Raw genomic sequence first — 18527 nt, 5'->3', positions numbered from 1 at the left:
ACCATATTTTACCTCTTCTGCTCTGCCTCTAGGTTAACCTTGATCTCCAACCCATTCCATCTACTTGTGGGTCCCTGCTCACCTTCTCTACACCCTTCCCTGGCTAAACATAATGGAAGGATTCCACCACAGGTCTGGGTGGAGCTGGAAGGAAGTATATGGCCTCTTGAGGCCATTGTGTTGAAAGGAGAGATCACCTAGAGAAAAGTAAAACCCTAGATCTGTGCCCCTCCTAGGTGGGATTTCATTTTATAACACCTGCCTAGAGAGGGAACCTCAAACCTATAAATTATCATAACGTTGGCCCAGGATCACTGAAACCTAGAGATGCTCTAGCAGAAGCAAGCACCAAACAACACTCTAGGGCAGCCATGGGCAAACTACGGCCCGTGGGCTGGATCCGGCCCGTTTGAAATGAATAAAACTATTGAAAAAAAAGACCGTACCCTTTTATGTAATTATGTTTACTTTGAATTTATATTAGTTCACACAAACACTCCATCCATGCTTTTGTTCCGGCCCTCCGGTCCAGTTTAAGAACCCATTGTGGCCCTCAAGTCAAAAAGTTTGCCCACCCCTGCTATACAGTATTTGTCTTTCTCTACCTGACTTATTTCACTTAGGTACCTATAAAACTTCCCAGAGACATATCAGAGAGAAGAATTCTGGCACAGCCTTCACTTCATCCTGACATTCTCGCCATTTCTCTTTCCTTTTCTTTTTTCCATAACTTTTAATTATGAACTTTTCCACACAAAAAGAAAATTTAAAATACAGCAATGAATAATCCAATGACAATGTCCTAGTTGAAATAACACACACTCTCTCTCTCTCTTTCTCTCTCTCTCTCTCTTTCTCTCTCTCTCTCTCTTTCTCTCTCTATGTATCTCTCCCTCCCCCCTTCCTTCCCACCCATGTTTGTTAATAAACTAGTAGAAAGTTACAGAAATCATGACATTTCATCCCTGAAATAATAATTCACCATGTATCTCCCAAAACAATGACATTTTCCTGTAAAGCCACAATACAATCATGTACCTAAGAATCAACAAAAATTCTATACTATCATCTCATAATCAATGAATATTGAAATGTCCCCATTTAACCTCAAAACTTCTCTTCGGGGCTTGTCATTGAAGGAGGATGTAACCTAGAGTCATATTTGTGCTAAGTTTAAAGAAGGCCAGATCATTTGCCTTGTAGAATCCACATTCTGGATTTTTCTGTTTTCCTTTGGAGTCATTTAAATTACTTTTCTATCTTTTATATTTTCTGTAAATTGGAGGTTAGGTCTAAAGCAGTGGTTCTCAACCTTCCTAATGCTGTGACCCTTTAATACAGTTCCTCATGTTGTGACCCCCAACCATAAAACTATTTTCGTTGCTACTGCATAATTGCAATTTTGCTACTGTTATGAATCATAATGTAAATATCTGATATGCAGGATGTATTTTCATTGTTACAAATTGAACATAATTAAAGCATAGTGATTAATCACAAAAACAGTATGTAATTATATATGTGTTTTCTGATAGTCTTAGGTGACTCCTGTGAAAGGGTCGTTCGACCCCAAAGGGGTCGCGACCCACAGGTTGAGAACCACTGGTCTAAAGGCTTAAAAATATGATGCTGTACACTTTATATTACATAACATCTAGAAGTGTAAAATGTTGAACTATCCCATGTTTGTTTATGTCATTTTTGATCAATTAGTTAAGGGGTCGACCACCATTGTAAGGGGTTGATTTTTTCCTTTGCACTTAGCAAATAACTAGTGAAAATATACTTTGTCATTATTGCAAACATCCTTCATTCCAAGAACCTTTTTAAGTAATGGTTTTAGTTTGTAACTAGAAACAAGTATGTCATTAAGAATTGATGAGTAGTAATTTTCTAATTCTATTATTCCTTTCCCTTTCATTAGCTATTGTTATTCTGTAAAGAGGAGTTTTCCCTCATTAACTGAGAATGGCTTAGAGTTCCTCCAAAAAGTCAAAGTAAATGCTGTATTCTTTATCTTTAATTTCCATTTTCACAGTAAAGAGTATATGTAATTGTCATCTTTATTTGACGCAAATTAGATTTCTCTCTCTCTCAGCATGGACTCATGTATTTTTATTTCTAAAATTTTAGAATCAATTATTGACTATTTAATTGGTTGATTCTCAATATGTCCTCCACTTGGCCTTTGAGAGCTCCTTCCAGCTGGGTGCTTTAAGACGCTGTCATTATTCTTTGAAATGAAATGTTTTTCCTGGATCTCTTTCCACAGCTGAGACCATGTATCTGTCTCACTTGGTACAAACAGCAGCTTCCTTTTTTACTATCCCAGCAGCACCTCCATCTGAACGGATCATCTACTACTTCCTAGACTGTGCCATTCAATAAATTTACTGCTCTCCCCATCCCTAGAAGAACCCCATCCGTCAAGAAGAACACCTGAAAATTCAAACAAAATCATATAAGAGGGCCACCTCCCCTTTAATGTCTTATGAGTTTTCATCTCCTACCTTGCATAGTAGTCATTGGGTGGAACTGCTTCTTGAAAGAACTGGAACTGGTATAAATAAAGTCCAATCAAGTGTCCCGCGGTGAAAATAGCCAAGAGAACACAGAGACAGCTGAACAGCAATGGGTCGAATGTCCGGCACCAGGACCACCAGGTGCACAGACCCAAAAACACAAAAAAGTAGACAGATGAGGTCAAAGATGGCAGCATCATACCTAAGGAAGAAGAAATACAATCATGAAAAACTGCATTGAACTAAAAATCATTTACGACTCAGTAACTGCAAGTATTAGAGATTATATAAATTTCCTCCCCATGGGTTTTTAGGTATTGATCAGGTTTTTAAAATAATCACTTTTTATTTATAAAATCAGAATCAATGCTATTTTTATTATGAAAAAAGTCATACACGAAGTGATATTTGTAAATATGGGGAAATACCAGATGAGGAAGAAATTCTACCTATGGTATTTGAGCAGAGTAAACAGCTAATCTTCACACCAGCAGAATATAGCATACTTAATTGCCTGTTTCCATCTTCTGTTTCTCCCTACAAATTTTCAGGAATACTGTATGTCCCTTCCAACTTTCCTGATACCACTTTTAAAATAATGATTTACCTTGTTTTTTAGTTAACTAGGATTCATAATAATATTACATTCTGTGGCAGTTAAAGTTTCACTAACATGTTTTCCTACCAAAAGAAACCAGATTTGCACTATCACCAAAAAGGGAAATGTAAAACGAGGCAATTCCTTTACAGGCATTAAAAACCTTTCAGGGGAAGGGGGGCGGGGGATGGATTTTGAAATGACTCCTCATTAAAATATTGGGCTATATATCTTGAGAAATTCTATTCTTTTTCCACTTTTTTTATTTTCCCATTAACAAACAGTTATGTTGTTTCATCTTGTGAAATTTCAACGAGGTAGTATTGAATAAACTTCCCAGTAGCTCTAGAGCATAGAATGTTGGGGGGTGGGGGGGGGTTGAAGGGAAGAGAAACTGATATAACATAATTATGGTATCAGCAGTCTATAGCCAAAATTTAAAGGAAGTGAGTGTCTGTGCTGGAAGATTGTAATGTAACTTAGGAAGAAAAACAGTAAATCCTGGAGAGTTAAGTTATGATTACTGATGAATCAATGTATATAGACAGGCTCTCAGAGGCACCTGTACACTAAAATTATTCATTGTCCCAGGCCACCATTCACAGGCTCTGAGGAAGAATGGTTGTTTTTCTGACCTACACATAGAAAATGATGTCACGTAACAGAGAAAACGATTGCTTTACAGAAGTTAACAGAAACTATCTAAAATATAAAAACTAGAACTGCACAGGAAAAATGACTTGCATGTGTGTGGTTTGTACATGTGGCCTCTTTTTACAAAAGCTCCAGCTATTATATTGGTGTCATGGAATAGAATTATTTCCTTCTTTATTTTCTCTTCCACCATTTCTTTCATGATTCGCCAGAGTCATTTGTGCTCCACCCAGGACTGGAAAGTCTCACCTGATGAACCCAGTAAAATCGTCACAACTACTTTTCCAGCGGTGGTTATCATGTTGCCAATAAACTCCTTAAGCTTGGAAGCCACAAAGGCAAACCTGCGGAAGATTTTCAGTTTTGTGCTTTCTTCCATCTCGCCTTCAACACCATCTCCTTCATCTAAGCCCTCCTCATAGATCAGTGCCTCTTCTGGATCGAGTTTTTCTCCTCCAGCCTAAATAAAAACAAACAAACAAAAGCAAAACAGAAAACACTGTAGTCCAAAACTCTGCCTATCCACCCAGCAGATGACATAGTTTGTAATTTATGGGTCAGAGAATGCGGTGATTTCACAAATCTGGGAAAAGACGCAGAGAACCACTTACATCCCTGCCAGAGCTCTGATAATTCCTGAGGAGCTCTAATCTCCTCTGGAGAAGTAACCAGGAAATATCACTATTCATAGGCCCCTAATAGCATGTCATCTTACCTACATCAGCTCATCTTTTATGGGTGGAACAAGAAACTGTCCGAAACATCTTTTAATAATCTTAGCTTTCATCAATCTGCATTTGGTTCTGCAAATTCAGAGACTTTGCCAGCAAGGTGATGGGAGGTTGAAGTACCCGTGGCTTTAACGGAAAGGGTGAGTTACATCGCTACGTACAAAATCCTTTTTCTCCAGAAGTTTACCTTTGTTCACTATTTTAGTATTTCCTGACCACGGGAGGATGAGTGGTCTTGGGCTACTTGGCTAAATATATAGTCACTGCCTACCTTATTCTTAGAGAATGATACACTGGTTCAATTCTGGACAACCCAGCACCGCAGTACAATCATTCGAGATTTCGGGAAGAAACACATGCGCAGAATATAAATATATTTCCATGCATTATTTTAAACTAGGTATATGAGGGTCTTTTTATTTGTCTTATTTGTAAAGACTGCATAGGAATTTTTTATTTTTTATTTTTTGGCAAATTAGAATCTTTCGCTAGAAGAGTTAGGGTTTTCGTAGAGGAATTATAATATAAACCATCACGTTAAGACAAAAGGAGGCTGTTTCAGACTTTTGAAACTTCGTTTGCATGTGCCCCTGGGCTGACAGGCTTCCTGCTCTTAGCCAGGTTGGCTCTAGACGCGGGCTGCGGAGCCAGCGGGGTTTTTAGGCCCAGTTCACAGGTCTATTTAAGGCTTAAAGAGCAGAGCATGGCCTCTCCATTTTCCCGTTTTAAAGGTCTTTCTTTGATACACTCAGTGTAGATATTTACATAATGTTCACTCATGGTATCTGGACCTCTAACTATGTCCGGATTCACTGGCACTGGGCACAAGTCCACTCAGCACTTGAACTTTATCTGCACCTAGATAAAGTTCAAGTGCTGAGTGGACTTGAGGACGGAGGGATCCTCTGTTTGCCTAGGAGAGTACAACCACTTGCATCTTAAGTTGGTTGCTAATGTACCCCACCACACATGGGAACGCATGCATGCACACGCATGCACACACACACACACACACATTTAATTCCAGGCCTATTCAAGTTTATACACCCAAATCTGGTTTTATCATATTCCATCATGGCACATCTGTATCTTTTCCCGAAGGAAAAGTAATTTCTTATGCTTATTCATTAAGATTTTTCTATCTGTTCAAGGCCTATTGTGTGCTAGTATCTCTAGTGAAAGATGAAGCAATAAACATGCAAATAAGTAAAAAATAAACAACCTAAATATCTCACAGTGATATATGCTAATCAGAGAATTAAAATAGGGCGGTGTGATTGTGAGTGATAGGGTGGCTATTTTAGATTCTGAGGTCAGGGGAGCCTCTCTGAGGAGGTGACATTTAAGCTAAGATTTGAACGTCACAATGTCACAAGCCACGTGAGAAACCCTAGGTAAGAGCATGCCAAGCAGAGGAAAGAGCTGGTCAAGGTCCATGGTGTGTTCAGAAAGAAGGCATATGTTCCCCGACCTACTTCTCCCCACCTCCTTATCCTTCCCCTTGTCAGCTGATGACCCTACTTCCTACTGTACTGAGAGAAGAGGGGTGAGCTCAGGTTAGTTCATCAGCCTACCTATCTAAAGCCCAGCAATTCCACTTCCCAGTATTTATCCAAAGAAAATAAGAACACTAATTCAAAAAGATGTATGCACTCCTATGTTCACTGTAGCATTATTTATAACTAGAGGCTCAGTGCATGAATTCATGCATGGGTGGGGTCCAGCTGGCCTGGCCCCAATCGGTGGATCGGGCCAGGCCTGTCAGGAGGAGGAGACAGCGGGATGTTGGCCGGCCAGCCCGCCCTGATCCGGCCAATTAGGGCCTGGCCAGCTGGGGGGAGAGGCTGCGGGCAATTGGTCGGCAGGCCCCACCCCCGATTGTAGTTGGAGGGGTGGTTGGGGGCAGGGTCAGCTGTGGGGAAGGGCTGTGGGTGGTGGGTCAGCTGCCCCACCCCCGATTGGTGGGGGGGCTTGATTGGGGGCAGAGGTGGCTAGGGGAAGGGGCCGTGGGCCGATCAGGGTCATGGGGGCTGATTGGGGCTGGGCTGATCAAGGGCAGGGCTGGCCGGGGGTAAGGGCCATGGGATGTTGACCGGCCTGCCCCACCCCCTGATTGGGCCGGTTCTCTGGCTGCAGTGGGCGTTATAGTGACTGGTCATTCTGGTCATTATGGCTTTCCAGTCACTGGCTTTTTATATATATAAAAGATAGCCAAGATATGGAAGCTACCCAATGTCAATCAATAGATGATAGATAAATAAATTGATAGATGATAGATAGATAATATCCCACATACACCCAATGAAATATTACACAGAAATAAAAAAATGAAATCTTGCCATTTGTGACAACATGGATGGATCTAGAGGGTATTATGTTAGGTGAAATAAGTCAGGCAAAGAAAGATAAATATCATATGGTTTCACTTACATATGGAATCTAAAAAACACACATAAAACCAACCAACAAATAAAGCAACAGTAGACTGATAGAAACAGAGACCAAAGGGTTGGTTACCAGAAGGCAATTGGTGGGGGATGGGTGAACAGGTGAATGGGTCTAGAGTCAATAATATTGTGATAAGTTGGCTTGGTGACAGGTGATCACTAGAATTAGTGGGGTGACAACATTATAAGGTATAAAAATGTCAAATCACTATATTGTACACTGAAACTACTATAACCAATATAGTATTCTATACCAACTATACTTAAAAAATAAAAATAAAGCCCACCTGTGGAGCAGACACTCAGATCCCTCCCTCCTGTGGCTGTGGATGAGCTGTACATGCTGGGACACCAAAGGGGACAGCCCCGGCCAGGCTCCCCTCTCCCCTGCATCACCATGTGCCCCCTTTCTCCTGGGTCACACCATCAGCAAGTCCACATGCCTCACCAGCTCCCCTTAGAAAAACACATTCCCGCCAACCCACATTTGCCTTACAAAGAAACACTAAGACTTAGCTCCTTCCCCCACACTTCACTTCTCTGGAACCCGCCTAGCAGGATTTTGATTACCAACCACTCCACCTCACGAGGGGTTTGATGATCTATTTCACAAGGGAATCCCAAGGGAGGTTACTGCTGTGGTTGAGGAGAGGGGAGTTATGGAGCTGAAGAGAGTTTTTGCAGTGTCTTTGCAGTGTGTCTTGGAGTTCCAGTCAGCGGGAATGTAAGCTAATGTAGATGGAGGAGGGATAGAGGGGGATCAAAGATAGTTCCAATAGTTTTGTCTTTATGGATGAGATGGGACAATAATGAGTGGGTTGGGGAAATTCAACTCTGAGATGCCTTTCAGCCGTCCTGTTGGAGGTGTCAGTGGACAGCTAGTATAGCAATATGGAGAGCTGGAGAGGGCAAAGCAGGAGACGTTTATTCGAGGTTCACTGGCATGTGGATGGCTTTAAAGTCAGGGGTCTGATGAGGTTTCAGAGTTGCTGCCCCACCCTGGAACCAGTCTGTCCATCCAACCTTATCCTCATCTCTTTGCTGAGAAACATCACCTGCAGTAAATCATGTGTGTGTGTGTGTGTGTGTGGTGGGGTGTTGACTCCGAATCCACAGCTCCTTGCCTTGGGCCATGCTGTTCCCCTCTCAGCTCTAAGGCCCCAGCTCACATGCCAGCTCTTCCTCCCACCTGCTTGTCTTTCCCAAGCAGAGTTAAGGGGGGAAAGGGGGTCAATCCAGTGACACTGTTGCTATGGCAACCACACCACCATCCACACATAAAGGATCTGCTCATGGGGCTCCTGCTGCTTAATATTCCCTCACAGCAGGTGAGCAATGCATTAAAAATCCTCCTGGATGAAGGAAACCTGGCCAAAACCTTCAGTCACTGCACTTGAAAAAGGAGACAGAGAGAGAGAACATAGCCAGAGCTGCCTGGGTCACAGTTAGAAACACACTCATAACTTTCATAATAAATGACTTATTATTCAATTATAGAATTGCTACGGATGTAGATTAAATCGAGTCAAAATCTCTGGTCAAGAACTTTGTGAGGTTAAACAAATGCATTTCCCCGACCTCTCTTAGGCGGGACTGGGGCCCCTGCGAGTTTTATAAACATACCACTGTATTTGAGGTTTTTCGGCATTTTTGTATCAAAATCCCTGAGGCCCTCTGTTGGAAATGCTTTCTAAAGCTTTCAAGCTGAGAGAGCCGAAAGTGATCTGTGTTTGACTTTGTGAGCCCCTACCGTCCAAGCTGTGGCCAGCACTGCCATTAGTCACATCATCTGGCTTATTAACAGGCGGGCTTTCTTCCCCTAAATGATTCCCTGGGTGCACTGTAAACACTGCCGCTCCGCAGAGCACTGGCCCGCTCCCACCTATTTACTAACAAGCCGCCATGCTGGTCACGGTTGTAATCTGTCCCTTCATTTGAATACAACTTGATTCTGGCCTTGGAGAAGGGGTAGCTATAAATACTGATTTAGTTCCCCTGGTTCCTATGCTGTCTTAGAAACTACAGACCAGCAGAACCCTTTATAGTTTAAAAAGCCACATAAAATATTACATATCATGATTGACCATAAATCTAAAACTTAGCTGAAGAAATGTGAATCCTTTACCAAGCCTTCTTTAAAAGTAACTGGCTTCAAAGTGCACCCACATCGCCGAGACCGGTTTGGCTCAGTGGATAGAGCGTCGGCCTGCGGACAGAAGAGTCCCAGGTTCGATTCTGGTCAAGGGCATGTGCCTGGGTTGCGGGCACATCTGCAGTGGGAGATGTGCAGGAGGCAGCTGATCGATGTTTCTCTCTCATCAATGTTTCTAACTCTCTAGCTCTCTCCCTTCCTCTCTGTAAAGAATCAATAAAATATATTTTTTTAAAAAATGCACCCACATCTCTTCCACATCTTTTTGGTTTGTTTGTTTTTGTTTGTACTGATTAATCTTCACCTGAGGATTTTTTCCATTGGCTTTTAGAGAGGATAGAAGGGGGGTAGGCGGAATCAGAGAGAGAGAGAAAGAGAGAAACATCCATGTGAGAGAGACACATCGATTGGTTGCTTCCCGAGAATTAAACCTGCAACCCAGGTGTGTGCCCTTGACCAGGTAGCAAACCCATGACCCTCCAGTGCATAGGCCAATGCTCTAACCACTGAGCACCTACGGCCAGTGCACACCCACATCCCTTATGATTGCGCCTCTTATGTCATGAGAGGAAGCCCTAAGTGATGTGGATTTAGTTGCGTGTGGCTCTGGTCCTCTCTGAACGGGATCAGCCTAAACACAAAGCAGCCCCTGCATCTCATCTCACTGTTGCCTCTCCTGTCACCCCATCCCCAACAGTCATTAGTTGTCATTTCCACTCACATTTGGAAGACACAATAAATTACTGTTGGTCAAACCCAAACATCCATATTTCTTTACCTCCAAGCACTAAAAGGTTCAACCCAGGTTGTAACAAATGCGAAGGATCACCTAGGAATCTTTAAGAGGGTAGATTCCCAAGCTTGATCCAAATGTCCTAAATTAGATAAATTCTGGAGGGAACCTAGGGCCTGCAGGAATACAGAGCTGCATGGGTGTCTCTGAAGCAACGGGTCCAGCGTTCACACACTGGCCTGACATCTGCCACCACAGAGCTGCTGATGCCACAGTCAGCTGACGAGGCAAAAATCAGAACTACTTTGTTTGACTCATATCCAAGGCAGACTCCCTTCATTGGAAAATACACTGAAGTGATTTATCTGTGGAGCCTCCTTTAGGTTTCAGATGTTAGATGGGAGCTTAGCTTTTCATGCAGCTGAGTCCATGTTCCTCTTCTGCGTGGTTAAAACGAACTGATTGAGGACATTTCAATGAAAGTTTATCAAAGTCACAAATAATGAGTCAAAAGAACTGGGAGGAAAAGGGAGTATTCTTCTACAGTACATTTTTCAGGAGTTGTTTATTCATTGTTTATTATTAAAAGTTAACAATTTATCTTACCAGAATGGGCTCATCTCAACAGAAGAGCCCAAGGCAGAAAGAGGCAAGTGTTGTGACTGACTGCGGGAGATAAATGCGACCCCCAGGGCCCCGGGGGAGCAAGCACTTGTTTCTGTGGTATCATGCATGTTATGTAAGTCTCATGTGGTAGTATGGTACAGATAAAGCAAATATTTTATTCTGTTGCTACACTTGTTTTAGGAAAATTCTTTATCCAAACTTGAAAGAGCTGTTTAAGTAGTCTCCTGCTTCATTTGGAAAAGTGAGTATGCAGATGTATGCGTTCCACCACCTTCTATGGAGCAATGAAAGTTTAATGAAGGACAGGTAAAGGCAAGCTGAGTTAGCAGACGTAACTAGTTAGGTTAGCCAGGAGGACAGGATCTAGGGAGCTTTAAAAGAAATTGTCCTAGCCGAAACCGGTTTGGCTCGGTGGATAGAGCGTCAGCCTGCGGATTGAAGGGTCCCAGGTTCGATTCCGGTCAAGGGCATGTACCTGGGTTGCGGGCACATCCCCAGTGGGAGATGTGCAGGAGGCAGCTGATCGATGTTTCTCTCTCATCGATGTTTCTAACTCTCTATCTCTCTCCCTTCCTCTCTGTAAAAAACCAATAAAATATATTTAAAAAAAAGAAAAGAAATTGTCCTACTACCACCTCACACCTTCTCCTACCTCCCAGAGATGCCGATTTATTAGGTTTGGGATGGGCCCTGCCTCAGAACCTTTACAAAGTTCCAGGTCAATTTATTAATGACAGCCATTCTGACAGGTATGGGGTGAAATCTCATTGTGGTTTTAATTTGCAATCTCTGATGATTAGTGACCTTGAGCATGTTTTCATATGTCTATTGGCCATCTGTATGTCCTCTTTGGAGAAGTGTCAATTCAGGTCCTTTGCCCATTTTTTAATTGGGTTGTTTGGGGTTTTTTGGTGTTCAATTGTATGAGTTCTTTATAAATATTGGATATTAACCTCTTATCAGATGTATCCTTGGCAAATCTGCTCTCCCACTTAGTGGGCTGTCTTTTCATGTTGTTGATGGTTTCTTTTGCTGTGCAAAAAAGTTTTTAGTTTGGTGTAGTGACATTTGTTTATTTTTTTATTTTGTTTCCCTTGCTTGAGGTGATATATCAGAAAAAAATACTGCTATGAGAAATGTCCGAGATTTTATTGCCTATGTTTTCTTCTAGGATAAATCAACAAACAACAAGTGTTGGTGAGGATGTGGAGAAAAGGGAACCCTTGTGCACTGTTGGTGGCAATGCAGATTGGTGCAGCCACTATGGAAAACAGTATGGAGGTTCCTCAAAAAATAAAAAATGGAACTGCATTATATTCAACAATTCCACCTCTGTGTATATATCCAAAGAAATCCAAAACACTAATTTGAAAGAATATATGCACCCATGTGTTTATTGCAGTGTTATTTACAACTAGAGGCCTAGTGCATGAAAGTTGTGCAAGAGTAGGCCTTCCTTCCCCCGGCTGCCGTCACCGGCTTCCCTCTGGCATCCGGGACCGAGGCTTCCCCAGCCCCAGCTTCATCTGGAAGGTCATCAGGAAGGACATCCAGAAGGATGCCTGGTCTAGTTAGCATATTATGCTTTTATTATTATAGATAGCCAAGATATGGAAGCAGCCCCAGTGTCTGTCAATAGACAAGTGGACAAAAAAGTGATGGTACATATATGTAATGAAACATTACTTGGCCATAAAAGAATAAAATCATACTATTTTGACAGCATGGATAGACCTAGAGCAGTGGTTCTCAACCTTCTGGCCCTTTAAATACAGTTCCTCATGTTGTGACCCAACCATAACATTATTTTCGTTGCTACTTCATAACTGTAATGTTGCTACTGTTATGAATCATAATGTAAATATCTGATATGCAGGATGGTCTTAGGCGACCCCTGTGAAAGGGTCGTTAGACCGCCAAAGGGGTCACAACCCACAGGTTGCGAACCACTGGCCTAGAGGGTCCTATGCTAAGTGAAATAGGTCAGACAGAGAAAGATAAATACTATGTGATTTCACTCTAAAGAATAAAATAAACGAATAAGCAAAATAGAAAGAGACTCATAGGTACAGAGAACAGATTAATGGTTGCCAGAGGGATGAGGGGCTATGAATCAGGTGAAAAAGGTGAAGGGATTAAGAAGTAGTAACTGAGAGTCACAAAATAGTCATGGGAATGTAAAGTACAGCATGGCGAAGAGAGTTGGTAATATTGTATCAACGATGTATGTGTCAGGTGGGAGATAGCTGCGCAGAGTATGTGATTGTCTAACCACTGTGCTGTGCACTTGAAACTAATACAAAGTAGTGTTGAATGTAAACTGTAATTTAAAAATAAAATTTAAAATACTGATAACATCCCTGCCCTTCTGTGTGACAATGCTACCTTTCACTGGCTGCCACGTTGGTAAGCTCCCAGATGTGCATGATCAGAAGAAAGGGTGAGTGGGAATCCATGCTGTCACCTTACGTCCAGTGCGATGTAGACATTGTGGGCTACAAAGTTAATGGCTCTAAACTTTTCTGAACAGGGAAACATGAAAGTAATCAGAGATGCCCTTACCCCCAAGCCTAACTAGTCACTCTAATGAATACTCACAGTGACACTCACACTGTAATAATGAAGCTTTCTTGAAGACAGAGGAACAATGATTTCCTGCAATTAAAAATGTTCCTGTATTTAAATTAATGGCTTCTAAAATCACTAGAATTAAAAGCTACACCCTGATTATGAATGGGTTTAACCCAGAAAAGGCAGACCAAGTGTGCTGCCTTTGGGGGGACATGATGAAAGTGATTCTTGCCCAGTTTCTGAGAATGATCCTAAGAGGCAGTAAAAGTAACGGAGTGCAAGGTTTGCAGGGCAACTGGGCAGCCGTCCAGCTTCTTATCGTTCTGAATAGTCCCATGTTTCGGATGATTATGTCTGAAAAAACAGGATCTAGAAAATTTAAAGCCGGTGACTTTGGACTAAATCTCAGGGGAGAACTGAGCAAATGCCAAATGCCTAATTAGAAGGCGACAATAAAAAGGTCGATTTCTTCCATTCTTTGTTTCTTTAAAAAAAATAATAATAATAACTTGAATCTCAAAGCTAAAACTTTTTTTTTTAAATATATTTTATTGATTTTATACAGAGAGGAAGGGAGAGAGATAGAGAGTTAGAAACATCGATGAGAGAGAGACATCGATCAGCTGCCTCCTGCACATCTCCTACTGGGGATGTGCCTGCAACCCAGGTACATGCCCTTGACCGGAATCAAACCTGGGACCTTTCAGTCCGCAGGCCGACGCTCTATCCACTGAGCCAAACCGGTTTCGGCTCAAAGCTAAAACTTTGAAACACTGCCCAGCTGGTCATCGGATGTGGCACAATGCAGGTGCCACAGTTGCCTAATGGACGTTGGGTATTGGAAAGGCTGGTGCAGTTTTTGAGATTCAGAACAAATTTCCAAATGATATTAGCAGGACCGAAATGTTGCGTTCCTGAAGTTTTAACATGTGGTGGATGACTTATACTGGAATATTCTTTTTGTCCTTCATATTTGATTTGTTAGACTATTTAGAAGATTTTTCTTTAAGCACACCAAGTCATGGCTAAAATTCCTATTTAAATAGACATTTATAAATTTGGTTTCACATTCTATTAAAATAGCATTTGCTTCATAAAGAAGGCTGAAATCTCATTAAAGAGCTAGATAAAGTTAGAAGTATAGAAATATACAAGATCAGTATCAGTTCGGTGAAATTACATAGTGTTTCATTGCACAGGGAACCCTCTTCTACACAATGTGCTTTTCATAACCTAACTCATTTTTTTTAAAGATTTAGGAATAGGAATCTTTCTCCCAGTTCTGATTTTTAGATGTGCTTATAAATTAAAATGAATAAACCAACAGGACCACAGAGGAGTCGGATGAGACAGAACCTCCTATGGCAATGAGGAATTGGCTCCCTTACTGAGGTCTGCTCTCTGTCCAATGCCAGAGCAGGCCAGTCTCCCACCTGCTGCCAGGCTCCACCTCACCCAGGGTTTTCCAGGAGATCCTAGGATTTGTGATGCCCTTTGAAACAGCAAACTTGAGCTCATCATCAAGTCCATGAAGATTAGGGGGGATTTAAGAGTCCTCTCCAGGGATTAATTGCTACTTTAAAACAATGCTGGATTTGAAAAGGAATTCTCCCAGGCACCAGTGGATTAATCTTGCCATTTCTCTGCTGAGATAAATGAAAGAAGAAACAATGCCAAGAAACACTATTCTGTCAAAGGATCCTCCAAAAACTAAACAGTCCAGAGTGCAAAAGCCAAGATTTATAAGCAGCAGGAAGTATGTGGGGCCCTTCAGAATAAAATAAATTCCCCTGTGTATTTTGGCCGTGTTCTTCTATTCTTTTCAGAATCAAGACAGATTGTTTCACATGCAAGAAAAAATTTCCTTGTGGGTTTATCTCAGAAGATTCACACTCCAGCCTGCTCCTCCCAGGCCACCTGGTAGACTGAAATATGCTAAGAAAATACAAGTTAATCTCTAAATTAGGCCGAAGCCAATTTAACTGAGAGGATATCAGCCTCATAATAATGAGAGTATTTTCAAAGCCTCAAATAAGTAATGTTTAGAATACCCATCCCTCTTATTATCATTAAATAATATGATTAATAATAGATGGGGCACAGATACGTAAACAAATCTCAAGTGGGAGAGAGGTACCATGAGTCTGTCTTTGAGAATTGGCTGTAACCAGGACAGAAACTTGATTTTAGAATTGGTCTTTGTAATAGCTTTGAGTCCCTTCTTCACCAAATGCATGAACTTAACTGTAACCTAACATCCATCCTTCTGTTGGTCAATGTAGGTTTTCCCTGTCCTCTGGGAAAAGAGCATCTGACCCTGGAGGCAGAAGTTCTTTCTCTAAGAAGCTTTGTAATTTATTCATGCTTGTCTGCCACAAATGGCACAAAAAGGACTGTTTCTTTGAGTGGGTTGGCCTTAACTCATACTATACAACTTCACTTTCTATTATCCTAAGAGGACCCTGGGTTTGAAATTTTAAAAACTGCTCTACTGCCTCTCAAATTGGAAAAGAGAAAAAATGAGGAGCAAGTAGCATTTTATTAAGAAACTCAAAGGAGCAGACACTGGTTGGGGGACAGTGTAAGATGTTATCTGATAAGCATCATTCACCAGAGTGAAATCTGACATGTTCCCTGATTCAGTAGTTACTCCTGCAACCCTTCTCCTTAAAAACCATAGCTCAAAGTTACCATACATGGTACTCAGTGTTTTGTATTGTTTTTACCTTTAAAAAATTCTTATACTTTTCCAAATGCATATATATTTTCTCTGGAGAACTTTAAAATAACTTGACCAAAGCATGCTTCATTTACATAACTTTTCCCTGAAGAACACAGGTACACAGATCAAAAAGCGTCCCTTAAAGGTGAAATTAATTGTTTTGCTCCTAAAACTACCAGGTGTTACTACTTCTCTAAATATTTTGCAATAACCTAGGTACCTAGACCAATGGACCATAGTACTATGAACCGTGAAAGGTTAACCATCTGAGCTAATACTAGATGAGAGTTTGGGGGATGAACAGGACACTGGGTCAAGCCCTGGCCATAGTCACCTGTCTCCTCGTAGACAAGGTGTTGATGAGAATGCAGACCCATCAGGACCGCACAGGTTTAAGCCAAGCACAGTAAAGCATACAGCACTATGCACATGTAGCTATGACTATTCCGCTTCCGCACCTGTTAAGGGTCAAGGCCCTCAGAAATCAAAGGAAGATTTATGAAGTCAGATTTACCAGTTCTTCATTTTCAAACTCCAGGTTATACTGTGCTGCTTCTTCTGTCACTGGTTTCTGAACGATGTTTCTGCAGATGAGCCAGATGGCCAGGCTAGCGATGAACATCCCAATATCAGGCACAAACACTCTGATCCCATTGCCAGCATCAGCTCCCTTTAAGCTGTGGAAGGAAAGAAAAAGAGGAGGAGATTTAGTTGCTTTTATATTTCCATGGTTAAATTAGCATAAAGTATGTTTGAATCTACTTAATGATTTAAAACAAAGGATACCCAGTTTCTGCTCCAAAGGTACCAAACAGCTTTTCATTGACCTCAGAGTCTTATGTAATCTAAAATTTAGAAAGGTATCATGGCTTCTCTGGAGTTCTGGAAATATTATAAAGACCCCTAAATCAATGCTCACTCTCAAAACAAGCTAATAAACTATATTATTAAATAAACAACATGTCTGGTCCAGATATAGGTGCTTGCACTCTAAGGGAAGCAGGTAAAAACTAGGCATATACTAGCAGCTAACAGAGCTTTTACTTTAGACATACATCAAAGCCAGAAGGGAAAAAAGTAGAGAAAATGCTAATAAAATCCTTGAATTCAGGAATCTCTTCATTATTTGTAATACTTAGTTGATTTTTTTCCATATTATTCCAAGAAAGGTAAGTCTAGTATGTTTTTTTCTTTTAGTCTTGAGAATTAACAATGAACTTCAAACTAGAAATTGGGGTTCAAGTGTCAGTATGACATCGACTAGCTGCATTCCACTGGAGGATTTCTCAGAGTCATATGTTCTTCCTCTGTGCCAAAAAGATAACACTATTTGCCTTCTTTATCTCATTTGAGGCCAATGAAAGTGAATCAATGTTATCAGAAATAAAACTTGTTTAGAGACAGGAAGCAAAAGATAGGAATATATATCATGTAAATATATATGTTTTTTCATATACTCTTTATGTAATTAAATACATACTGTGTTAAAGTCATGCTCATTTACATTGCATATATTATACTAGAGACCTGGTGCACGGATTTGTGCACTGGTGGGGTCCCTTGGCCTGCCTGCGTCCTCTCATAATCCGTGGTGGGGTCCCTTGGCCTGGCCTGCGTCCTCTCATAATCCAGAACCCTCAGGGGGTATTGGACTGCTGCTTTCTGCCTGATCCCCATAGGCCAGGCTGAGGGACCCCACTGGTGCATGAATTCCATGGCATTTTATGGAAAGTACCATTACGTGAGTTGAGGGGGAAAGTGTTCTTAAAGGAAAGCTAACAAGAGCTCCTGCGCCATGTCCAACCAACACTTCTGGCACCACTTCTTCAAAATAGACTCGCCCAGGCCGAAAATCGACTTCTGCGCATGGGCCATGAAGTTTCAATCACACTGTACATGCGTGCCCGCATGTGGTATTTTGTGGAAGAGCCACACTCAAGGGGCCAAAGAGCCGCATGTGGCTCGTGAGCCGCGGGTTGCCGACCACTGTGCTAACCCATTAACTATGACTCTTGGCTTGCTGAGTTAACAAAGCAGTGTACTCATAATACTACCATTGCAGAAACAATAAGAGTGAGGAATCTATTGAAGAGCATGTATAATGAATGGGTCATAGTCTAATTGATACATTATTTGGCGACCATTTTATCAACAAAATTTCCTTCTTCAATTTTTAGACCAGTGCCTACTAAAGTACATTAATCTGAATGCTAGTCCTCAGAAATGCTGTTAATTAAAACAAAACAAAATGAAACAAAAGTTAAAAAATAGTCTTAGGTCCAAAAAATGTTAGAAAATCACAATGCATATTTCTATAGTAAAGTACGTGAGGGGTTCTGTAGTAAAACAATACATTTGTGTTTGTTTAAGCCTCTGTTCCCCAAATTTATTTGATTAAAACTATTTCTTCAAAATTATACGTAATATTTATTATATTCTGCTGAGCTAATGTTCATGGAACAGATTTTTAAAAAATGTTGGGTTAGAGTCTGCTCATGGGTCTAGATATTTGGTCAAAGTGAATAGATAACATGGAAACTATACTAATGTGTAGCTAATCCCTATATATTTGGCTTTTAATAGGCCTCTGATAATTTTAGAAGTCAATAACATCTCATTCAGCTCCTTCACCCAATCACCCAAATATCTACCCATTCACTCAGTTCATGCTGGGAGCCATATGGGCTCTGTGCTTGGGAGAGGAGTTATGGCTGAAGGGGTAGATTTGAGAGTTTTCTTCTCACATATGTTGACTCATTCAATAGAGTAA

The 18527-nt window shown here is 41.1% G+C and overlaps 1 protein-coding gene across 1 annotated transcript in view; it reads right to left on the bottom strand.

Annotated features, from left to right (window-relative positions):
- The window catches only part of PIEZO2 (piezo type mechanosensitive ion channel component 2), a 336655-nt gene that overhangs the window by 130613 nt on the left and 187515 nt on the right, over window positions 1-18527 (bottom strand). The window contains exons 6-8 of the mRNA XM_015563603.1: window positions 16272-16434; window positions 4024-4234; window positions 2511-2724 (exon numbers count right to left, since the gene is read on the bottom strand). Coding sequence (XP_015419089.1) covers window positions 2511-2724; window positions 4024-4234; window positions 16272-16434 — 588 coding nt within the window. The remainder of the gene's footprint in view (window positions 1-2510; window positions 2725-4023; window positions 4235-16271; window positions 16435-18527) is intronic.

Source organism: Myotis davidii, unplaced genomic scaffold (genome assembly GCF_000327345.1).
Source record: "Myotis davidii unplaced genomic scaffold, ASM32734v1 scaffold78, whole genome shotgun sequence".
In the NCBI taxonomy this organism is placed as follows: Eukaryota; Metazoa; Chordata; class Mammalia; order Chiroptera; family Vespertilionidae; genus Myotis; species Myotis davidii.
The sequence above is the reverse complement of the archived record's forward strand: the minus strand, read 5'-3'. Positions and strand labels throughout refer to the sequence as shown.